Genomic DNA, 24,626 nt, shown 5'->3' with positions numbered 1-24,626 from the left:
TGTTTGAAATGATACAGCCTGTTTAACTGTGTGCCCTTTTTTTATATATATAAAAAAACACAGAAAATGTGCATGAACTGTCAGAGACAGAAACAATACAGGTGTCACAAGAGCTCAGTCACAAGTTAAATAATCTCTTTTGATACCTGATAGGCTAAAACAGCAGACCTAGCAAATTCACCTGACAAGATAAAAAATTAATTCAAATTCACACCAAATGAAAGAGTGAAAACTGTAAATAATCTCATTATACGCAATGCCATCTTGAGGTCAGGCTCTCACCTCTAACCTCCCTACTTCTCTGCTCAAGTCAAGCTGTTATTTACAACAAACCAAAAATATCTACAAGTGGAATGCTGACACATTGCAACCTAAAAACTTGATGCAAGTTATGATAAGACATTGAAAGGTTTTCTGAAAAAAAAAGATTGCTTGACAGAGTAAAGACTGTTATAAATGAAAACAGAATGCAAAAGTAAAGATCACACACGCAATACAGAGTAGCATGCATGTGCTGCCCCATACACACACATACACACACACACACACACACACACACACACACACAATTCATGCACCCAAGCATTCACACTAAGCTCCATTCATTTACATGAATATAAAACTCACTTGAGTGCTGCGCTCAGAACGAGACAACATATACTGTTGAAGGTTAAATGCTTAAACCAAAGTCACCAGTGTGTTTACCATTTGCAGTGAAACAAGCAAAGTTTTCATTCACATCAACAGATACACTTGTATCCACATTCAGTATCATTATTTTCTGACGTCTTCATTTCAAATAGCTACCATTAACACTGAGACTGCACTGCGGTGAGTCTGGTTCCCATTGGCAGTTACCTGGTGAGAAGGTTGGCAGTAGTTTAGTGCTGCTAAGCAGCGCCTCCTCCTCAAAATGAACATGAGGAGGAGTGTTTGAAGTGAATGCTTTGCCGGATGTTTTTTTTTTTTTTTTTTTTGGTGTCTATGTAACATATGAGCTGATGGGAGCTGAATGTCATGATTGTCAACTCAGCCATAACTATCTCTGAAACTGCAGCCCAGTCTCACCAGAAAACATGTAACAAGTAAATTTGTCCACATGTCCAAAACATAGCAGTGTTACAGTCCATGTTTGTGAATTATGAGATGGCAACATATCCAGGTTGTAGCATTCACATAACAAATAAGAAATAAGGAGAGTAGAGTGCTGAGGCTGTAATTAAGTAGATTTTTTAAACTATCTAATTATGTATTTATAACATCCAGACCTAACTATGTACTGTTAACTCAACCCTAACCATTCATGTGACAGTGCAGTAGAAAATAAATGAAAAAAAGAAATATGCAGGACAAAAGGACAAGTCTTGAACTAGTGGTCTCTTTCATGAGGTTGCATGGATATGTAAACTTAATCAGCATCTGTGCAGAGAACAGACTGAATAAAATATAGCAGCTGTATCTTTACACTGCAACATTTTGCATTGTGGGCCAACCTAACTATTTCACATTATGCAGTGAGACTGAGTTGCAAATTGAGTCATCATAACTGTACTAGTATGAAAGTGTTTTCAGCCCTGTGTAGGGAACCTGGAATCCTCCCAAAAATGAGACTCAGTGGTTTTTTGATATTTACCATCTCAAATTCCCAAGGTGACCGGTTGAATGATCAGTCCTTCTTCTCCAATGCATAAGGAAGTCATGGGATCCCCTTACTGTGGGAATCAAGAGTCCATGTTATTACTTTAACTTGTCACTTATTTGTTGCTTGAAAATGGTTTAACGTTCTCTTATAAACAATTACTTCATTATCAGCTGAATCAGAATCTTAGCTAGTTTTTACCAGCTCATGATAGAGTTTTGAAATCTAACATAGCTTTTTAAAGATGTCACAGTAAGATCAGGTGGAGTCCTGGTCGATTTTGAGGGATGTAGCTGTGGATCTAGGTCACTGTTCTCTACAAAGGCACTAGAAACCATGCTGAGAGATCCTTAAACCTTTACATGTAATGTCTTTTGTGCATATATATATATATATATATATATATATATATATATATGCAATGTTGGGCTACTTATGACGAAGTCTGCACAGTGACATTGGATCGATCACGCCTCCTTTTGAGAGTCCGATGCAAAGAAACACAATGTGAAAGAAATGCAAGCATAAAACAAGCTTGAGAAAACATGAGGCTACAAACAGGTTGATTGAATTTAAGTGTGGGACTTCTGGTGGGCTGGTTGGTGTGGTGCTGAGTTCATGTCTTGATAGGATTCCAGGCACTAAAAACAGACATACCTGACCTGGAAATATAGCGTCCTTCTCATTTTATTACATATGTACAAGCCGTCCCATTGTATTGGAAAAAAAAAGAAACCAGAAACACCAACTAGCTTCTATTTTGAATCACATTTTATAGCTGTGTCAACAAACAACCTGCTGCCATTTTTGCCACTATATATAAAACACCATCCAAGACTTTCTGAAAACAAAAAAATAAACAGGCATTCTCAGCGGCTCGTGCACCAAATACAGTTTTAAGACACAGCTTACCTCTGCAACAACTGACAAGGGTGGTAAAATGCTTAATAGAGTCATGATTTACTCATGCAGATGCTCATGAATGTGACTCAATGCATATTTGCCTGCCTGCGGGTCATTAATCATACTTTCATAAAATATATATATTTGGATACGCCATATTTTGTATGTTTGCAAAGGAGATCAAATATCACTAACACACACACACTTGGTCACACTCATGCTCAGTCTGTGTGGTAAAACCCCTTCTGGTACATTCCATCTGCTTTCTGTATTGCTCGCCCTCTCCTTTCCTCCTATCATCCCTCAATTCACACCTTCTTTCAATGGTTGTGGGGGATTGTTGAGTGTGTGTTTATCGGGAGGTCACAGTGTGACTGGGGCTGACGGGTGTGGCGATGAGGACATATCAGCAGTCTTTGTGACAGGTAGCCTTAGCCGTCAGAGTGACAGCCACCGCAGGGTAAAAGTAGGTGTTCACAACTTGTCACCTTAGCAACTGTCACCACAGAGATGGCCACATTTGTCAAGGTGACAAGGGGTGGCTGTAGCAACTGCTGTAGCCAGACCGCGGCCCTTCGTTAGACAAATGAGTTCATGGCATTGACAGGCGACGGGGCTTCTGAACTCTCATTGCCTTCATGCGTGTCTTTCTCTTTCTTGCCGCTGTATTGACCGATGAAGGAGCCGTCCTCATTGAACTGTCCGTCCCCGCCCTCCCCATAGTCCACCAAGCTATCGTCGCTCTCGTCACGGCGTACCGTCCCATTGGACGGTGTCCGGCTGCCCTTCAGCGGCTTGTGGTCCTCGGTGTCACTGTGAGAGGGTAAAGGATGTTGAAGGGAGGATTCACTGAGAAATAATTCATGCATTTTATAGATCATCTGTCTGTTCACACAGGCTCTTCAAGCAGTTTACACATTAGCAGTCTGGCTTTTCCACTGCACAAGGACCACATACTATAGACAAGATCTTGATGCTGTCTTTTGTGCACAAAAAAGTACAAAAAATTAAACAGTTTTAAATGCTCATTAAGAAAGGGACTTTACACGTAATGTTACTGTACTTGTACAGTGGAGCAGCTCAGCTACATATAGCTACACGTATATTATTATCTATAATGTTAGTGCTGTAGTGCTTCAAGCCTGGGTGCACTGCTATAAAGAATTTTGCAAATGCGTGCTTTTCAGTCTAATGCACATATCTGCACTAGAATGCAGTTTCTAAAATAATTTCAGTCAGAATGCTTCCAGTTTACATGCAGTAATAAAAATGCATTCAAAAAGTTCTTACTACCGCCTACATCCTATTTTAATCATACACATTATTTATTATTAACTTGACTGTTAAGCTAACACTATATTTTAACTTTGATTTTAACTTCAGAAAACTTGCATATGCAATAATTAAATTATAAATACATCTGATTAAAAAAATAATTGAAGGAAGCTAAAGTCAGTAAAAGCAGTGAAACAAGATGTTAAATTTCAGTGTTATGTGTTGACTATGTCACAACAATGTCAACAGTTTACACCCAATATTAAAGTGTCTTTTACAGCATGTTGTCTTTGTTTAAGTGTGGTTGTGTGAAGTAGACATGAAAAGTCAGTGAATCCACTATTGTAAACAGAGATCAGAACATCAAAGAGAATCAAAGAGAATTTTTAGCATTAAGCTAAGCTGAAAACAAATCTTTGCTATCTAAAATAACTCCAACTCTGATCACAAACTGGCCAGTAAAATGTATCCTACCACTTATCTGTTATGTGATTTACAACTGTGTTGGTCTAATCTTTGTGTCAGCTATGATACACTTGCAAAGAGGAATGAAAAGCAGAGGTAACAGGCATCTTTTTGATTTTTACAAAATATTACCCAGCTAGCCAACAAGAGGTGAGAAACACAGATGTTCTTCTGCAGACACATTACATAACTGTTGGATACCAAAAAGTAGTGCAGTGTAAAAATCCTCTAAATAACAATTTTGCAGGTTTAGATTGTTTTAGGTCAAGGCTGTTCATTTCAGTCCTACAAGAGTCAGGTGTGTGGAAGTAAGGATACATGGAAAACCTGCTGGATTGCAGCCCACGTAGGATTGAAGTGAAAATGCCCTGTTTTAGATGGTGAAACTTGACTTTGTTGTGGTTCCAGCTTTAAGTGTAGCCCCCCCTTTAGCAACACTGTGCAACAGCCATCTTATTGTTTGAACTCCAAAGTCACATTGAGCTTGTTTGAACAATCTACACTCTTTATGTATGTATTGGTCTGTCTTATAAATTTCTTACACTGTCAGAAATTTGCTCCCTGCTATCTTTATTATTTAACCTCTACAATTAAAGATATCCCCACATTTTGTTCATGTTGGCCATCTTTCATCTGGAACAAATGGAAACTGAACAGTGTGTACTGGTGTTGCAAGTCATGGGACCACTGTCTACTGCAGGTACGACACTGACAACTTATAAGTCCTTCACACAACCTTACTTAAAAAGAAAAATAAGAAGTAAAGAGGAAAATCTGTTTTATTTTGGTGATCTGATTTCAAGTGGACAGTCTTAAGTACAGGTGTAAGCTCACATATTAAGAATTCATTCAAATCTGATGGCCCAGACTACATTTGGAGACACATATAGCTGCAATCATTTAGTAGTGTAAACATAAATGTTCCCTTCGCTACACTACAGTACCACCTACACACCTAGGATCAGATGCATAAACTAAAACCACCCATACAGCTTTTCCTGCACACAAACTGCAACTAGTAAAAGGAAGTGTGTGGTAAGAATAAGTACACCTTATGAAAATGAAAGAGAGACAACCCATTTTAATATAGTACAAAAGACACCACTTTAACTTTGTCGGTATGATAATTTATTTTCCTTATTTTGCTTTTTAACTTCAATAACAGAATTTAATTGTGGGGCTTATAAATACTGTAAATCTTAATTGTGTGTCACAGCTGTGTGTAACGGTTGAGAAAGAACTTCAAAAAGAGAATTAGTATTTAGAGATCATTGTGATTTTCTGGCTCTACCGTTTCAGGTCTTTCTCCATGTTTCTGTTCAGATGTTGGTTCAGAATGCTTACTGGAGAGCTTAAAGTCTCACTTTGAGTGATATTTGAGTTTTACACAGAGCCAGTGTTGGACACATTTCTTTAATAAATTAAGGGGTTTTAGTTACTAGTTATTTCACCCCCCAAAAAAACTGAGTTAGTAACAGAGTTACAGATTTAAAAAATAACTAGTTACTTGGGAAAGTGTGTGATATGATTAAAAATGTGATGTTACCTTTCTCAGAACTTTAAATTCAACTAAATGTTTAATTATTTATAATAAAACTAAATATTGGCTCTAACTAACGAAGGAAATGGAAACTAAGCAGAATAGATTACTAACAGAAAACATCAACATTAATACTGTATGGCAACGCAGGCCGTCTGGATGTTGTGGCTCTGTCTCCTGTGTTAGTAGGGGAAGTGCATTGTGTAATTATAATTGCAATTTGGAGAAACACCGTTTCTGGGCATAATCTACATTTTTCATAACTCTCCTGTGTTTTATCTCAGGGAAGGAAAAGTAGTATCTGTACTCCAGTTTAAAATTATTCTTTTGTATTCCCTGGATTCACCATTGCACCTTGTATTGCTTGGTCATTTCTGTGTGATCATGAGTGTGTGTGTGTGTTCGGGTGTTTCGCCCCCTGGTCAGATGAAGACAGCTTCATTGTGCCAAATTATAGTAGTGCGCCACATTTTATTGGCAACAACAGGAACAGTGTTGTAACACCGTTTTTCCATCACTGCACAGAGGACACCAACATCACAATTCTTTCATGTATTACTTCACTTTTATCTCATTAAAATGGTGACATAACACGATAATTACTGTCTGACTCCATGATAATATTGTTTTGTATGTGAAGTGCCATGTGTAAGTTGACATATTTAGCTCTGTCCACTTGTTATCAGATCACACAAGACACATTTAATGCCAGGGGTAAACAGGCCCTTAGTAAAAGAGATAGCTTGATGTGCTTTGTCCCTGTCTTTAGTTTCACTACTCAGAAAGAGCTTAAAGACGTTTCATGGGTTGCATGAATTGCATGCTGGTTTTTACCATCTTGTCTTACCTCTCCATTGACCTAAACACCCCAGAACAGAAAGATAAAAATGCATGTTCATATGAAAAGTAGCTCATAAGCCACAACGAGTTTCTTCTATTTTGTGTTACATCAGTTTTAAAAGATAAAGCATGCACATGGAAAATGTTGAATACACAAACATCCAGGCTAAGTTTCAACAAGGTAACCAACTCATTAGAATAAAACACATTCTTGAGATTCCAGGAAAATAAGGTTCATGATTTAGATGTTTAGAAAATGTGAAATTAATGAAAAACTAATAACTACTAATGGAATGTTTTTCAACTTGTTTCAGGGACAGTTAGCATGTGCTTTACTTAGCAGTTATAGAAAGTTTGATTAAATGGCTAATGTGTACTGAAGGTGAGTTGGCAAACACGAAGGTGTTGTTTTTGGTTTTATTTTCTTGCCTCTATTAAGTGTTTGGTAATAGATTCTGGTGGGGAGATTGTCTCTGCAGCCTGATAATATATTCTACATACAGATACCAAGTCAGGACAAAAATAAATATAATTAAAATGTTATATAGCAATGTCTGTTGTCACATGTTAGACATCTTGTCTTATCTTTCACCTGTACTCTCCAAATGTCCCATCATCCTCCTTCATAGGCTGGATCTCTGGGTCATGGTGAGCATCTTCTTTCTCCTTCACTGTGGATTAAGCAATGTTTCTTTTTTTTTAAATTCCACATCCATCTGAGTCAGTACACTTGCACTTGTAAGGTACACTGTTAACATTGCTTTACCTGGATACTTGCCACCCTTGTTTCTCTTGATGAAGCAGACTATAAGAAGCACCAAAATGAGGAGAGCAATGGCACACATCAGTCCAATGAACCAGCCCTGGGTGGCGATGTCTACCTGCCGGTTGGGTACAGCTGGACACACAGAGACACAGCGAAGACGGGGAAAGACAAGAAGGTGAGTTCAGCTGTGTCCAAATTTAAATCTAGGCTGCTAAAATGGTGGCATGACCTTTTACATCATGCGGAGCAACACTGGAATGAAAGGGAGCTGCAAGCAGTGAGATGGGATTTAAAAATGGGTTAAGATGATTGATTACTCCACACTGAAATATGACAGAAAGAAAAGAAATAAGTCATAAAACAATGGATTTTCTAGTGATGAACGTGAGGCTGTTTTGGATTTTCAAATATTAGTTTTTTGTTGTTTTTTTGTTGTTTTTGTTTTTTGTTTTTTTTTTTGATGGAGGATGAATCATTTGTCATTCTTCTCAAATACTGAGCAGGGTATGTTGAAATTTTGCATAGAAAAAGGAAATAAAAAAAGTAATAAATTTTAAAAAATGAAAAAATAATGCTATGAAAAGATTAAGATGTATATCTTTATAATTTTACAAGTCAGCTAATAAAATTAATTAAAAAACAGATTTTTATGGCAAAAATGAAATGAAAAGGATTAAAAATGAATCCTCCTCAATGTTTGAGGATCATTGTTATCACAAAATTATTGTGTTGTATTATTATGATACTTCTCCAGCTCATGACTCAGATGAAAACAATTATTTCATGTATTGCAAGTGAGTTGATATATTTCAACATCAAAAGTGTATCATTTAATAAATTCTGTGGTCATTTGCATAAAGCAGAATGAACCTACTGGACAGAATGGATTACCATCTGAATAAATTGCATTAATCTTAACTTGTATTTAACTCTCCATGTAATGTGCATTGATTCAATTTAAGTTAACTGCTGCCATTTAAATGTACTGAAATAAATTGTGTGTAGTAAAATAAAGACTATAATTTGTGTCTTTGCTAATAATATTATTGCTAATAATTCAAGCAGAATGGGAAAATCTGACCCATTATCTCACATAGTTACTGTAATTAGATATATAATCCATCATATTGATTCATCAGCATAACAACAAAAAACAACAAAAAATAAAATCCTAAATGCATAATGCATAATGAAAACCCAATTGAGTTGATGTGGAATAAACCAAAGGTAACCGATGACAACCTCTGACATGCTCTACACAGACAAGGAAACTACTGTACATTCATCTCTGAATGTAAGACTGGACATCTGATGATGGCACAGTGCTGGCACAGAACTGGCAGAAATAAACACATAAACCATCCATCCTGAGGCATGCTGCCTCACCTGGCACTGTAACCAACACTTCACTTGTGCTGTGGACGTTCCCGTCAGCTCCATCTCTAGCTATAACACGTACCCGATAGGACATCCCTGGCTTTAAACCGTTTATTGTATGAGAGTGTGTACCGTTTACCAACTCCGTTTTCCAGTTCTCATCACCTAGAATTAGTGCAGTGGATGGAGAGGAATTAGATTCAGGAGGAATTACTATAAAATATATATATATAGTTTTTGAACTGTAAAGTTCAAGGCTAAATTAAAAAGGCATGCTTTCAAATGCAAATACAAAGAGGAACCTTACTGTTTTCTACCATATATTCCACAAAAACATTCTTATGGTGTCCAAAGTATTCCCAACTGATCACTGCACCTTCCTCTGATACAGACGTGTTAACTGTGCCAAATGCAGGGCCAACAGGGGGCGCTGAGCACACAGGGGAGACAAAAAAATGCGTTTTTATTCATAATGGAGATTTTAAAAAGTACCAATTTGTAAAGATTTTTGAAAAGTCAAATACATTAAAAAAAATAATAATCTGGATTCAAACCTTTCATTATCTTTATAAGTGTCATATTAAGCCAAACAAAAGTGGGTCAGTCCAATTAAATTAGTTATAATATCTACATTTTACTCTGATGCCAACAAAACTAACCTTCTTGATATTCCTGCCACAACATTATAATCAACATTATTATTACAGATCAGTGAGTTGCTGCAAAAATGTCCATTCTGGTAACACCGAAAGCAGGCTCAAATAAATTAGTTTGCTAGACTGATCCAATTTTCTTTCAGTTTTTCTCTCTTTTTTTAACGCTCAAATTTGACCTTAAACATGATATTTTTTTAAGTCCTAAAAGGAGAGCTCTAAGTTAGATAAAGAGAACCCATTTAAACATGTATAGCAAAGATATATGAATACTAAGAATAACAATCTAATATTACAGATCTGTAACTAATACATGTCTGTGAATCTTTACAATTAGCAGTTTATTGAATGTTAAATTAGAGTGAGGTGTTTTCATCACTGGACTGATAATCAGGTATGAATAGGAGCACCACTCAATAGTCACATACATAGATTGTACAAATAGTGGATCTCAGAAGACTCGCAAACTAAACCCAGAGTTACCAAAGGCTCCTGTCACAGTGACTAAAATCGACATTCACAAGTCTTCAGTTTTGACCCTGCTCACTAAAATGTAAACAGATGTCCATCTACAGTTTGCTTAAGATGATGTGGACCAGCCAGAGAGCTGCTGGAAAAATCGCCATTATGACAGATAAGACATCAGAACATGTTGGTTTATATTGGGATTCTGTAGAGGGAGGAAAACACTGTATTCCAGCTTTAAATCCTTACATCTGTGTAAAATTAATTTAGATTCTGATCCATTAATTGGAAAACATAGGGACATCTCTGTAAATTAAGTCCCTTTATGAAGTGAGTTGTGCAACAAAATGACTCTGAGCAAACAAATTGTTCTACCCAAGAATGAAAAAGGATAAAATAATGTACTGGAAAGTACAGGTCAAAGATCTTCCTCAATAAAACACCTGAAGACACTTCATTTGAGGAAATCCACCCAACTTTCTAAAGCCTGAGTTGCTCTGGAGGAGAAATTTAAATTTTAATAGTTAATGTGGCGGTCGGATCAACAGGTAAAGAGACATTTATATCCAGTTATTAAACTAAACTGGATACTTTATTAATCCCCAAAAGAAAGTTCTGTTGTTGTAGAATAAAATATAAAGGGAAAATAACTAAATAAATAAATAAAGTAAAAACTGAAAGTTGCAGTGTAGGACAAAGAGACATGACTGTCATCTGTAGAGACAGTCGAGAAAGCATCAGGGTGTATTGTTTCTAAATGAGCTGATGATGCCATATGCAATGTCAGCAGGTAATTATAAGGTGATATTAATGATTAAATATTAGTTTTTGCTCCACAATGACACCTGACCTTTGTGCAAACGCTATAAAGCCATCATGTTAGTCAAAGAAATGTGATATTGAATCATATTCATCAATAAAAAAACTCCCCAAAATCCAACATTTCTATTTGTTTAAATAGGTTCTCTATCTTCTTTTAGGACTTAAAATCAGTTATTTAGTTAGAAATGCAGAACATATGACGGTACTTAATGTTCAAGCACCAGTGTGCATTTGCTTAGACAAACTATTTTTGCAGCACTGAGCTCATTAGTTGATTTTTAGGGATGTGGTTAGGGACACAGGGAGTGCTTGTACCCTTGTGAAACGGGGGATGCAGAGACTGAGTGATGGGGGAAGTTGGGTGTGGGGGCTCTGTGGGGCCTGAAAGGACATGGAAAAGAGTGAGACAACACACATATAGTGCACACCACAAAAGACAACGTACAGTATAGACACGCAGAGCTAAAATATGTCACACCTCTCAAATCTGACCGTCAAATCAGACACTTGATTCATGGTGGCATCCAAACAAATTCAACTAAGCAGCTCTGAATGACGACACTGTGGCATGCATATAAATTTCTACTTTATAGGACCAAAGTTAAATAACATGTTAGAAAGCCAGAAATTAAATGAATTCACAAGTACCATGCATTGCAGCTTTGATATAGAGAGGACAAATACAAAAAAGAAAAGGACTGCAAGCACAGCTAATAATGCATAAAAATCCTAGTAAATACAACCTATTTTTGTAAAATAGGCTGAGCATAGTTTCTTGCAATTGCCACAGAAGTCTTTATAGTTAAGTATTATCTATTCATACAAAATTTGTAAACACTAACATGGTAACATGCAAATGAAAGACTAATATATCTATTCTAAGGTCTATTTAGGTTTATCATCTGATGTTAAAATTAGCATGCAAATACTTCCAGTTGCATACATTGGTTACCTTTGCCTGTCTTTATAGTGGGCTGAATATGTGCTTTAAAGGAGGAGAGAAAGAGAAAGATGGAGGGCAGTAAGCCGTTGAGTCAGGAAATTCATTAGACATACCTCATGCGTGGAATTCTTAGAGAAATCCCAAATATCCAACACGGGAATGTGATTTTGAGTCTTAAGATGATTGCTTTAAGACTGGAAATGTATGGCTTGGACTTTTTATTTCCACTGTGTCTTTGGTAAACTAATTGCTGGCACTGTGTGGACAAAGGACTCACTTGTGTCCATAGCTGTGGAGGCCTCTTCTGTGATGATGGGGCCAGGACCCTTGATAGTTTTTGCATTCAAGTAAAACTTGTAGAGCATGCTGGCGTTCAGGCTGCTCAGGGTAATGGTGGTCTTGTTGGCTAGAAAGTTGATTTCCTTAAGTGGTCCCAGTTCGTTGGTGTTATTGACTGTCAGGACAAATATGAAGTAATGAGGGAACAAAGACAGGATGAAAGCAGTCGATCAGGTTACCAGCATGCCTACCTGGTTGGTATTTGAGTGTGTACCCTGCAAGGCGCCCATTGTTGTTGGTTGGTGGGCCCCATTCCAGAGTGAGAGAATCCAAACCAGGGCTGAGGACATTAAGAAAAGAAGGAGGGCCTGGAACTGAAAGTAAAACCAGATCCACAGTCAGGGCTTGTTAGAATTTATTTGAATGAATATTCATTACCATGCAAGAGCATAAAATAATGGCTGTGGAGTGGACCTCTGTCAGTGTTTAGGTTTATTTCTTTTAGATAGTTTTTAAGGTATTTCATGAAGTTTCATGGCTGCTAGAGATGTTCTAGGTGCCAAGGTGCTTTGAAGTGTCATGCTCCGTGGTACGGCGCCCGGTTTTCCCAGCTGCCCTGAAGGCATCTTCCCCACACTCAGGATTGATTGCTTATGCGCTCCACCTGCCTGGTGCGCTTTATATACCTGTTTGTTTCAACTCTTACCTGCCAGACCGTCTCGGTTTAACCCTGCACGTATCCAGCCTCCGTCTCCTGCCTGTTTAGCCTGTTTTCCCGTTACCCGTCTGTCTGCTTGCTTGACTGCCTGCTGTTGACCCCGTATTCTGAATGTGGATATTCGCCGCTACCCGCTCCCTTAGTGATACTCAGCCTTGTCTGCCTGCCTGTCATCGACCCTTTATTCCGTTATCAGGCTATTCTATGGTTTACTGACCTCTGGATTGCTCACAGGATTCTGTCTCTAGATCACGGACTCGGTTACTGCTCTGACGGAGAAGCGCCTGCTGCAGCCTTCATACCTTTGGACTCTAATCTCCGCCAGTTTCCTGAGTTCATTTCTATTAAGTTCATTTTGTTAAATAAAACTCCATCACTTATCCCTGGGTTTATGATTATTTATTAGTCCAATCTCCTGGTACGTGACATGAAGTGGTTTCTGTATGTTACGTTGTTTACAATGTGTTCAGTGGTAGTTACTTGTGATAATTCTGTGGTTTAATATAATGATATATGTGCAAGGACTGTAGTGATGATGCTGCTCAAGACCACTAGTCACACACACCTCCCTCAGGTGTCTCAAATGTCTTGGTGAGGCTAGCAGGCCCCTCTCCTTTGTTATTAAAGACCTTGATGAAAAGGCTGTAGAGACTGTAAGGTTGAAGGCCTGGCAGCCGCCCCTCGCTTCGGTTCCCACTGAAAGTTAAAACTTGCTCCTGCTGATTTGCATCCTCCTCTGTTGCATGCAAGCTACGCTGCTGGTGGTAGTAGACCTAGAGGAAAAGAAAAAACATAGGACTGGTATTGTACAGTTTTTTTTCCCCACACTAACATCTGATGGAAGATCACTCCCAGAGCCATTCTTGTGTTTTATTGCTTCATTGTATTACACTAAACTAAAAACTATCTACACTTTTTGCCTTTTTTTCTGTTTTGCTGTGGGAAATATCATGAAGTCATCAAAAGACAGAACAAAAAATGATCAAAACAGACAACCCCACTTCAAAAGAAACTTTTCTGACCATAAACCTGGCTGAAGCATCACACTGCTGTGGATAAACCACTTTTTGTTTTTACAAAGATGGTTGACAAAAAATGCATTAAATACTCATGATATCGAATCTATTTTGTGCAGGCTATATTAATGTTGACAACTCAGCAAAAATATTCAATATTAGCAAAGCTTTGATTGTGTATATAAAAATCTAGAAAATTTTCACTCATTGGAAAAAGTTGCTTGCTTTCAACCTCTTGTCCCCATATCCGTTCAGCCCACATTCATACCAGTTAAAGAGACAATGAAAATGATGGCGGCTTGGAATTGTGGAAAGTTGAAAGTACAAACTTTTGAAATGAAATTTATTCATCAAATAAGACCTGATCTAACAGACAAGTCAGTGGCAGCAAGATCCAAAGAAGGTACCTTGTATCCTTGTAGCTTCCCCTGGACAGAGTCAAAAGATACAGGCTGCCAGTGTACTTCTGCCAGTGTGCTGTTATGAACCATGACCTGCACACTATCAGGAGCAGACAAAGGCACTGCCAAGCAAAGACACCAAAATGTTATTCAATAATACAAAACATAACTTGAGATGATGTGTCATTAACAGCAAATAACACACTCTCATAAGAAATTAAAAATGTGCCTTCCTTTATCACCTTTGGTATTAATAATCTAATCCAAAATAAACACACGGAATTCACCACAGAGTTTACTCACCATCTTCTCCAGAGTAGCCAATCACTACTTCAGGATCTGGGCCGTTGCCATAATCATTAAAAGCCTGAACTTTAACTTCATAGGGAACATATGTTTGAGTTTCAGAAATGACTAACTGAGAATCATTGACTACATTTTTTGATGACCAGTCCTTTTCCACATCCTTCTGTCTCCACAACACTTTGTACTCCAGACCGGGACCATTAGACTGGAATCCTGTCAGAGGCTGCAAAGAACAAAAAGTCAGTGAGTCTGTTCCCTAGGCAGGTAAATATTCTTTACATCTATTTTTCTAAGTACAGTAGAGAACCTTATTCTTATAGATGTGTCTTGTATAGATTTTATCCACACATTACACAAAAGCTCACAGTCAGCCAACAGTGACCAGAAGTCAAACAGTTAAAGCCTTCTTACTGTCCAGGAGATGACCAAGTTGTTGGGCTCGGTTCCTACTCCTTTAACATCTGACGGATTTACATCTGGAGCTGGAAAAGAAACAAATTATTGCTTAGTTTGTATATTTGGGAGTTTTTATATAACACAACATAATTGTTTTCTTTACCTGCAGGGTTAGTCCTGTATTGACTTGAAGGGACACTGGGCTCGCTGTAGCCAACGTCATTCTGTGCCAGCACTCTGAAAGAATAGTACACGTACGGAGAGAGCTGCAGCTGGGCTGTGGTGCTGGTACCAGCAACTTCTGTCAGATTGATCCAAACTCCTGGCTGATGGAGCAGATCTTCATACTGAATCAAAAAATCTGGGTAAGATGAAAGAACCAATATTAGTTTACATAATTGTCAAAGCTTTAAAGAAGTAAGACAAAGCCATTCTTTTATCATGATTTAAGTAAGACGCAGCAAACCTAGCATCCTGAAAACTTTTTTTCCTTCTTCATTCTTAACCCCTAACTACATTTAAGGTAAAATTTGATCTGTAAATAAAGACATTTACAAATGCTACAGTCTTCCACTTTAATAATACCAATAAGTGTTGTATTATACATTGTTGGAAAGCCTGAATAGTCACCTTTACAACGAGGTATAACTTGTAAGGATCATGTTTCTGTGGAATGAGCAACACAGCTAAAGATGCGATGGCAGCCCGTTCCTCAACCAGGAATCTTTGAAGGTTAGCTTGCATGTTTGTGTTGATGACTAGCACGTACAACACACTCAAGATGATCCCAAAAGTGTTCAGTTGGGTTGAGGTCTGGAATTCCAGCAGATCATTCCATCCTCCCTAAAATGAGCCTCTGTGTAGGAGAGCAACCGTCATCCTGGAGGATGGAGTTAAGCCCCAGATTCTAGAGACATGTGGTTCCAGGATCTTATTCAGTCTATCAATTTTAGTGCCATCCAGGTGTCAGTCAGACATCTATGACAGGAACACATCTGGCAGCATTTGAAGCTCAAAACAAAAGCTAACACTGACAGGAGAATATTGCAGCAGAGTATTTGGGGGGCACTACCCACACATTTAGCTGTCTTGCTCATTCCACAGAGCTACAATCTTTACAAGTTATACCTCATCGTTAAAGTCCAACAATGTATAATACAACACCAATTGGTATTATGAAAGGGGAGAAATAATCAACCAAGCAAAAGTGTCTTTACTTGTTATGCTAAGTTTAGATAAAAGGTCCTCAAGTTGGCACATTTGGCACTTAAGAGAGGATTTTTGGAGGATGGGTCAAAATTGACATAAACCATGTTGTTCTAATTTGTTCAAGGGCTCAGATTTGATGGCTTAACAGTGAAGAACAGTTAAAGGAAGCTGCTGTAAAACCAAGCAAGAGCTGTGAGCACTTCATACTCTGTGTCTGGCTGTTGTGTTCATCTCCAGGAATCCAGGTGAGCTGAACACTCCTCTCCGTCTGATCAGTGAGCTCCAGGTCGGTCGGTGGGTCAGGTTTCTCTGCAAACCCAGCAAGAATAAGGTAGTCATTACTACTCTGTCAGGAAAAAGTTTGACATTGATTAAATATCCTTTCCAACTCAAAATAAATATGTAAAAACTAGGCATATATTTATTATTTTCAAGACAAATCAAGCTGTTGTTTAGTTGCTTAATTTAGCTTAATTTAGCTCAATATTAAATGACAAAAATAAAATGTTTAATGTGCTGCACAGTTCTTCAAGACAAAGATAAAGCTTCTGAAGGTTCATCTGATAATGATTCTCTAAGCAATGATACAGGAGTCAGTGAAAGGGGAACAAAATTAAAAGGAAAATTATAAAGAAAACTTAACTTTTAAAAAAACATTTGTATATATGTGTATGTAAAACCTCAGGAAGTTAAAGTGAAGAGAAATAAATAAATAAGATGTTAATCAAAGCCATCTACACACACTCACACAGCTGTTATCAGGCAGGTGATGTGAGAACACCAGAATATGCTGCACAATGTTCATGCAGATACATGTTTTTTAAACTCAGTTGATTGACAGTGACTCAAATTTTTTTCAAATTCAAGCATGAACTCCATATTAAACAAAACCAAACTGGTTTAATGCAGCAGGACAAGACTCAGTCAACACAAAATAAAAATGTTTACAAGGTGGAAGCGACATGTAGGATACTGAACAGAGTGAGAGCTACGCTGTTTGTTTACCGTAGACAATTGCTGGAGTAGGAGTTGCCTCTGACAGCGAGAAGAAAGAGTAAAGTTTCAGAAGTAGATTAGATGTTAGTGACAGACATTGTAGAAGCAGCAGAAAATCACTACTGTAAAGAGTTTCTGGGAATCTAGTTGTTATTGATGGATTAAACTATGATTTTAACAGAATTGAAAAAAAGCTGTTTTTATATCTGGAGAAACAAGCAAGAAGGAAAAGAGTAGGTGGAAAAGTTGCTGGATTAGTGGACTCTGATGAGATTTAAATGCTAAGATGTGAACGTACCAACAACAGTGAGCATGGCACTGGCTGAATCCCGGTCCAGAGTGGTGTTCATGATGCAGGTGTAGGTGCCCTCATCATCATCTGTCACGTCTCTGATGGTCAGACTGTCCGTGTCCACCTCAAACCTAAAGTGTTTGCAGAGGAAAAAGCATTCTTTCTAAATCAGATCATGTTTTACAAAGACTAAAAACTGAATACAATCATCTGCAAAGTTATCTCAGGCTCTGTTATACCTTTCATCATCCGGCAGTTCTCCTTTGTCTTTCAGCCATGTCATGGTGGGAATAAGGGAAGGGTCATGTTTGACTTTGCACTCAAACACAGCACTCATTCCTCTCTGCACCACCTTATACTCCGGCTGTGTCAGGATACGGGTGGGCTCTTCAAGACAAAAGAAATAAATTAATATTTGGCAAATAACGCTGGTTACCTAAAAGCTTAAAATAATGAGTTATTCTCTAACAGGATAAGAGATTAACCATAATGTGGGCTGTGTTTGGGTCACATTAACCTTTAACTTCCAGGTAAACGTGATTCTCTTTGATCCCCAGGTTGTTGGTGGCAATGCAGGTGTACATTCCACTATTTACAGGCTGGGCCACATTGATCTCCAGTGATCCATTCTCATGGATCACATATGGGTCACCACTTCTAATACTGATCTGTCTGTCTTTGAACCTGCAGGGAAATAAAATACATACCAGCAGCAGTATAGTGATTTTGGCTTTGTAATAAAATCAAAATGCATCAAACATGTTTTTAATTTATTAAATAAAACATAATTGATTTCAAGGCTTAATCCCATTTTCTCTCCTTAGTCCTACAACTTCCATTTGGTTTTTCATTCTTACATATACATAGGGCAAGTGCCCTTTTCTTTTAAGTTTTAGTGGTAATCTAGCCATCCAAACATGTCCCACTAAAGGGTTGGATAATCAATAGTTCTTGATTCCTAAATGAAAAGAGGCAAAGCAGAAAATGAGACCAAGCTGTTGTTTTTTCCCCTTTCTAAACCTATTATGCTTGAATCAAACCAAAAAGGGGTCTAGACTGTAAATACAAAGTCATTATGATGTTTGGAAGCCACAAATTTGAACTTCACATTTAAAAAGTTGGATTAAATCAAACAGTCAAAGTCCATGGTTAAAAGCAGTCTTTAAAATGGTCTTAATGTCAACCAAGCTTAAGTCAAGTCTTAATAATTGCTCTTTAAGATGTTCACGTGTTCATGTGAAAGCCCACGTCACTCATGGCTGCAGCTAGGATAAAATAGAAATAATGTCTTACTGTCAAAAGAAAAAAACAAGGACAAAAACATTAATATTCAGCACAAAAACAAGTCTTTTTTTTGTTTTTTTTGTTTTTTTTTATATGAGTCTATTTGATTGTTGTGCATGAGCTGTAACACTGCTTTTAGTTGTAACTACAAAAAAAAACAAACTTTGAGTTTATGCCTGCTACTGATCAAACATAAGATTTACACCTGATCTTAGAAAAACTGGACAAACTATTAGATCTTACTTAGATCAGTTTAGTTTAAGACCCTGCTGGTGAAACAGGGTCTTGAGTCTTACCACGTGATGGTTGGGATTGGTGAACCAAAGGAGGCACAGTGAAGCAAAGCATGGTTATTAGTGATGACCTGGTACACCTGGTTGGGGGGAGTGAGCACTCTCGGTGGCTCCGCTGTTGTAAACAAAAGTAAATATTTAAATCTGCTGTTGTATTTCCTTCATCGCATGCAAGCCAGTTAAAACTGATGTAAAATTAGTTGTTCAAAAGATATAAATAGACTAGAACTGAAGCTAATTTGGAATCACCCACATTGCTTTTCTAAATAAACTCACCGAGAACGCTGACAAAAGCGTTAGCCATCAGGTAGCCAAACTCATTGGATGCATTACATTGGTACACGGCACTGGACCCTGACGGCACGCTGCTGAGAATCACAGTGTCGTCTTCCACTTTGCGGCTGTAGTCCTCAGGAGCATCTACCACAGGAAGGGACAAAATATACTGTTTTTTTAAAAATCATTCTTTCATCTTGTAGTCTTTTAATTGCACGTTTACACTTAGAAAAACCTTCAGTACCATCCAGCCTGCCCCCACCCTACCAAAAAAAAAAAAACCTTAGCTTTACTAAAAAAAAAAAAAAAAAACTGTCAGTTGATTTCTTATTGTAATTTAGTAGGTTTTGTACTCTTCTTTACATAAAAATGTCTAAAAAGTAGCTCAACTTGTTTATGACAGCATTGATTCTTTTGACTTACTCTCTATGGGAACACCGTTAACAAACCAGTGAATGTTTGGTTTGGGTTCTCCATTAACACGACAAGTTAAGATACCGGTCTCATTTGGAGCAAGGATCAGGTTCCTGGGAGCGCTGACCCAGAAAGGAGCCGCTGGGGAAAAGGAATGAACATTCAGGGTGAGATTTTAGAGAAAAAATCTTAGAGATTTGCCTTACTTTAAACAAAAAAGTTTCTTTATTTCTCCACAGGGCACCGTTAGTGGTGAATTAGCATATTTTTCAATTATTGGTGTTTGAATTAGTTGTTGGTTTATGTACCTTTGACGACGACCTTGATGATGTGGTGCGCAGTGCCCAGCTTGTTGGCAGCAGTGCAGCGGTAGTCGCCAGCATCAGCTTCATTTACATCAGAAATCTTCAGTGTTTTCTTGAAGTTGTGGAAAGACATCCTGTTGTTCGGCAGCTCACCTCCATCCTTCTGCCAGGAGATGTCTGGAGTGGGCCTGTCACAGAAACCGTGTTTTTTCTTATTTTTTACATTATAACATTTGACAGAGTAAACATATATCCTAGAGATATTGACTAGTTGTGGTAACTGCCAACTTACAGTCCCTCGGCGATGCATTCCAGCTCCAGAGTCTCTCCTCTCAGAACCATTTTGGTGCTGGTGCTGCCAAGAGGCCACATGAAACCGGGGCGACGCTCTCCTTCTGGGCTGTCTGAACACACGAGGATACAAATCAGAGACAGACTAAAACAGTCTATTCGGAGGCTCTTCTTAGCATAAAGTTTACAAAAAGAGCAGTTTAGGTTGTGAAACTGAGGTATCGGGAAAGGGGGGCCATTTATTGTAAAAGGAAATGCAGTCAAACTGTGTTGATGAGTGATTTGCCAACATGGTGAAACAGGGTAGAACATGAATTAGTGATGAACAGCCACAATGTAAAAGAAGGTTATTTGTTTTAACTGTCTAATCACATACAATGCTGAATGCTCAAAAGGAGGAGCAGCCTCCCTTATGGAGGTGGCCATCCAATTGTTGCTATGGCAACACTTGAGTTTAATGCAGAGAGCAACCCAGGAGATGGAGTTAGCTGATGCTAAGCCAACCATGTTAGGCTAAAAATTGAGTTTTTGGGAAGAAATAGATTCTGTATTAAAGTTTTGTCCTTATTGACCAAAACCATTTCCTACCCTTATACATTTAAATTGCAAATGGATGAAATAGGAAAAATCTGGTGAAGAGTGCATGTTAATGTAGTCACAGAGGGGACTGAGCTCAAGTTAAAGGTGAGCAATTATGCTGGGGGGTAAGAGCAGGGCAAGGTTTACACTGATGGGGCTAAATGGGAACAAACTAGCAGCACTCACCACTATAGAAATCAGTGATATTGTATAAAGCAGCCACAGTCTCATTCATTGTTTCCACTGTAATATAACAGAAGGTCAGAAGCATGCAAAACTAGGAAATCAGCAGCTGAATGTTTGACTTCATGGTGTCCTTTTTAGCTTTTAAAATATACCTGAATAGTGTGTTGTAGCAAACACTTGGACACAATAGGAGTGCATCAATATATTTGGCAGATTAACATCATTGTGTCACTGAGGTATGGCCAAGAGAATACAAGAGTGTTATAGATTAGTTTTAAATTAGCATAAGAGTAAAACACATGGGAAAAACATCTGCAAATGTGAGTTAGTGACTGTATAACACAAATAATGACATACTAGAGCTACTGTATACAATCCTTAGTCCAAACATGACTTGTGAAGACTTTCTTCTCATTTGTTATTTCAAGCTGTTTGAGTGTCCCGACTTACTGTCCAGCACAGTGACTGAGATAGGCTGCTTCTGCTGGATGGTTTGCGTATGGGGGAAGCGAGCGTAGCAAATATAGTCGTTCCTAGTGTCAGTTGGGAGAACATTGGTAAAGTACAAGTCTCCATTTAGGGCCTGGGACACTCGTTGATCCAGCGGCAACCTCTGAAAATCTGCAGAGGAGGAGAGACAGAAGAGAAGACAGAGGACATTACGCATAACAAGAAGCTGCGCATTTATTGTCATGAATTTATAAATCAAACACCCTAGTTTTCTATATGCATGCAGCTGTGTCTACATGCAAATAACTCACTGTTATCCATCCAGAAGATGACAGGAGGGGGCAGCCCAGCAGGGGGTCTGCACTGCAGTACAAGGGGGACCCCCTTCTGCACCACAACGGCTTCATTTCTCTCCTTTGACCATAAGGGGGACCCTGTGAGTCACAATCAGCCAATAACGAGAATGAAAGCTTTGCAGAATGCAATATAGAATGGAGATACTTACACTACTAAAACACTTTTTAAATATTCACTTCTTTAGTAGATGAAGTTTACCAAACAAAAAAAACTTAAGAAACAATTTGATAGAATGTATTGGGATGTCTTACTGGACTGTCTGATGACAATGTTATTGGACAGAGCTGTGCCATGCTCATTGTGAGCTGTACACTGGTACGTTCCCTCATAAGCCTCAGCTTTTTCCCCACTGATGTCGATGACCAGAGTTCCTGAACCAGGCCTCATTAGGACTTTGGAATCTTTCTCCACATCGAAGTGGGTCCCATTTCTCGTCCATGAAAAACTGCAATCAACAAAAGCAACGAATACTACTTCCAAGGCTTGAAGCAGGAAGGAAATGTATCAAAGAGGAAATGACACTTCACGAACCATTTAAATGGGTTTAGGTGTCTTAATGTGTTTGAATCACTGCTTTAATTATAACCTCACTCATCTGATTGATAGCCTGGTTGCAGCTAAGTTATTCTTCTGGGTGTTTCTCAAGCACCTGGTCTCCAGCACAACAGTTGCTATGGCAATTTGTATTTCCACTTTGCTCCAGGTTAATTTGTTTTCAGAAACATAGCCACAATTTAGCAGGGAAGAACAACACTGAATGTAAAACATTAAATAAGTGTTTGGATTCACTGTCTCACCTGGGCTGAGGCTTCCCCTTGGCCTCACAGTGGATAACAATGTTCTCCCGTGGATCAAATATGTAATCCTTTTGGGACTGCAGTGTTATAGTAGGGGGTTGAGGCACTAAAGAAACATAAATGGAAGTGTTATTCAGACATACATACTAACAAACAAACAGCATGATGTAGACATGTCACAGAGCATATGTATACAAGGACAGAATAATTAAGCAAGCAACATGCAACAAGTTCAGCCAAACTTAACAAAGATTTATAAAGCTGAAACACACTGCAAACAAACAACCCTGAGCTGAACACTTACCCTTACATGAACTGACATCTACTGACCAACACTCCAAGCCAAGCAAAGCACTTATCACAATTAATACAGCGCTGATATCACTGCATGCACATCACGTCTTCAAATCACACAAAGGCAAATTATTACATTTTAAAAGCAAAATGTGCACACTAGCGGTCACAGCAGTGATTGGGCCAACTTACATCCTTCCAGTACTTTAGCTTTTTGTCCATCATGACAAGCCGTACCACAGTATTAGAATATTAAGGAAAGGGGATAGTTTGGAAAAGAACAAATAGCAGGTTCAGGAAAAACAGGTGCACTTTTAAGCATTTTGAACAAGTCTGCTTAATCAGCTTTTCCCACTTTTATGTGAAGCAGGTGAAATAAATGCAAGAGAAGTAGTTCAGACATTGAAATTTCACACAAGGATGTGCTATAGAGTTTTGTTTGTTTGTTTGTTTTTTTCAAATGTCTTTATATTTTATATCTAGGGGGAAAAAATACTAAAACATGCAAATAAGAAATAAAGGAAGACCCTTTCTGCCTGGCACCTGAAAGTAAAAATGTTCATTTTACAGTACAATGAGAAAGTATTGAATTTACCTTCCATTTTCTTTCCTCATATAAGTGAATTATTATTATTACAGTTTTGATGGAATTTACATGTAAATTTTACATCCAGGAGATGATACTTACGATCAAGAGGCACTTCAAGCGCTGAAGTCATGTGACTCAGGAGTATCAATAGAACAGCTCCGAAGTCTGGCATCCACTTCCTGTTTCTGTCCATGTTCAGGGTGATACAGGATCACAATGATGATCTTTTCTCCAGGTTCAACAGTAGAGTCAGGCTTGACACTGTGGAAAATAATCCAGTCTAAACAGAAACAAGGGAATAATCTCAGTTTTGGCTCTACTTTTAGGCAAATTGTAGCATCACCATGACTGTGAAAACAATTTTTTCCACTAAATGTTGCCATTATCTTGCGGCATCTTCCTTCACACACATGAAGATGCCCATAAGTTTCAAAGAAATCATCTTTGACATCTAGAAAAAGGTACTTTTTTTCCTGAGCAAGTGAAAACTTGAAGCAAGAAGTTGTTTTTTTTTTTTGCTGTTGTTGTTGTTTGTCTTTTTTTTCCCAAAAAGGTTAAAAAACAAAGCAATTTTACAGGATAATCCTTTTATACTTTTCTAAACATCCAAACATTAGCATCAGCACTACAATTATTACTGTGCTGTATTTGTTTCACAATATTTTAGCATATTTTCAAATAAAACCATGACTCCAAAAGTTTTAATTCAAGCTGCTTTACAATTTTAGTGTATATAACTAATGTAAAGAAATGTTTAATAAATGATTTGATAGTAGATAGAATGATAAGTGTCATGAGATAGCATTGTCTACCGTAGGAGAGCCTAATATAGGAAATTAGCATAACCTAGCATAACATACCACAGAACAGTAAAACTGCAACGATATTACAATATAATGCTCTGTCACAATTGTAACACTGGAGGATTTTACCGCATCTGTTTTAAGTTACATTTTAGAAGAGCTAGAAGATATATATATATATATATATATCTTCTAGCTTTTATATATATATATATATATATATATATACATTTACATTTTAGTACACATAAAAGCTACAAAGATCTTAAATGGCAAATAGTGTAAATTGTCATTTATATATGATTTGTTTATAACAATGAAACTGCAGTTCAGGTATAAATATTTAGTCTGAACTAGTGGAGAGTTCTCATGGCTCAGTACTCAGTACTGTGTGGCATGTTTAAAGT

The 24,626-nt window shown here is 37.9% G+C and overlaps 1 protein-coding gene across 2 annotated transcripts in view; it reads right to left on the bottom strand.

The window, feature by feature from the left end:
* Positions 1 to 2,060: 2,060 nt before the first annotated feature.
* The window catches only part of nrcama (neuronal cell adhesion molecule a), a 58,309-nt gene continuing 35,743 nt past the window's right edge, over positions 2,061 to 24,626 (bottom strand). Inside the window, exons 4-34 of one of the 2 annotated variants that reach the window (XM_041977113.1) lie at positions 23,516 to 23,696; positions 23,020 to 23,037; positions 22,534 to 22,639; positions 21,988 to 22,181; positions 21,691 to 21,813; positions 21,380 to 21,550; positions 20,166 to 20,277; positions 19,877 to 20,061; positions 19,578 to 19,709; positions 19,155 to 19,298; positions 18,882 to 18,993; positions 17,819 to 17,985; positions 17,541 to 17,688; positions 17,308 to 17,432; positions 17,019 to 17,048; positions 16,221 to 16,322; positions 14,968 to 15,165; positions 14,820 to 14,890; positions 14,406 to 14,631; positions 14,109 to 14,224; positions 13,251 to 13,458; positions 12,219 to 12,341; positions 11,966 to 12,142; positions 11,698 to 11,730; positions 11,061 to 11,126; positions 9,113 to 9,235; positions 8,815 to 8,970; positions 7,429 to 7,560; positions 7,255 to 7,333; positions 6,670 to 6,681; positions 2,061 to 3,355 (exon numbers count right to left, since the gene is read on the bottom strand). In XM_041977113.1, the coding sequence (XP_041833047.1) occupies positions 3,121 to 3,355; positions 6,670 to 6,681; positions 7,255 to 7,333; positions 7,429 to 7,560; positions 8,815 to 8,970; positions 9,113 to 9,235; positions 11,061 to 11,126; positions 11,698 to 11,730; positions 11,966 to 12,142; positions 12,219 to 12,341; positions 13,251 to 13,458; positions 14,109 to 14,224; positions 14,406 to 14,631; positions 14,820 to 14,890; positions 14,968 to 15,165; positions 16,221 to 16,322; positions 17,019 to 17,048; positions 17,308 to 17,432; positions 17,541 to 17,688; positions 17,819 to 17,985; positions 18,882 to 18,993; positions 19,155 to 19,298; positions 19,578 to 19,709; positions 19,877 to 20,061; positions 20,166 to 20,277; positions 21,380 to 21,550; positions 21,691 to 21,813; positions 21,988 to 22,181; positions 22,534 to 22,639; positions 23,020 to 23,037; positions 23,516 to 23,609 (3,918 nt within the window). In that variant the 5' untranslated portion in view covers positions 23,610 to 23,696 and the 3' untranslated portion in view covers positions 2,061 to 3,120. The remainder of the gene's footprint in view (positions 3,356 to 6,669; positions 6,682 to 7,254; positions 7,334 to 7,428; positions 7,561 to 8,814; positions 8,971 to 9,112; positions 9,236 to 11,060; positions 11,127 to 11,697; positions 11,731 to 11,965; positions 12,143 to 12,218; positions 12,342 to 13,250; positions 13,459 to 14,108; positions 14,225 to 14,405; positions 14,632 to 14,819; positions 14,891 to 14,967; positions 15,166 to 16,220; positions 16,323 to 17,018; positions 17,049 to 17,307; positions 17,433 to 17,540; positions 17,689 to 17,818; positions 17,986 to 18,881; positions 18,994 to 19,154; positions 19,299 to 19,577; positions 19,710 to 19,876; positions 20,062 to 20,165; positions 20,278 to 21,379; positions 21,551 to 21,690; positions 21,814 to 21,987; positions 22,182 to 22,533; positions 22,640 to 23,019; positions 23,038 to 23,515; positions 23,697 to 24,626) is intronic. The other variant, XM_041977114.1, reaches the window with a different exon arrangement.

This window comes from Melanotaenia boesemani, chromosome 23 (genome assembly GCF_017639745.1).
Source record: "Melanotaenia boesemani isolate fMelBoe1 chromosome 23, fMelBoe1.pri, whole genome shotgun sequence".
Lineage (NCBI taxonomy): Eukaryota > Metazoa > Chordata > Actinopteri > Atheriniformes > Melanotaeniidae > Melanotaenia > Melanotaenia boesemani.
The sequence above is the reverse complement of the archived record's forward strand: the minus strand, read 5'-3'. Positions and strand labels throughout refer to the sequence as shown.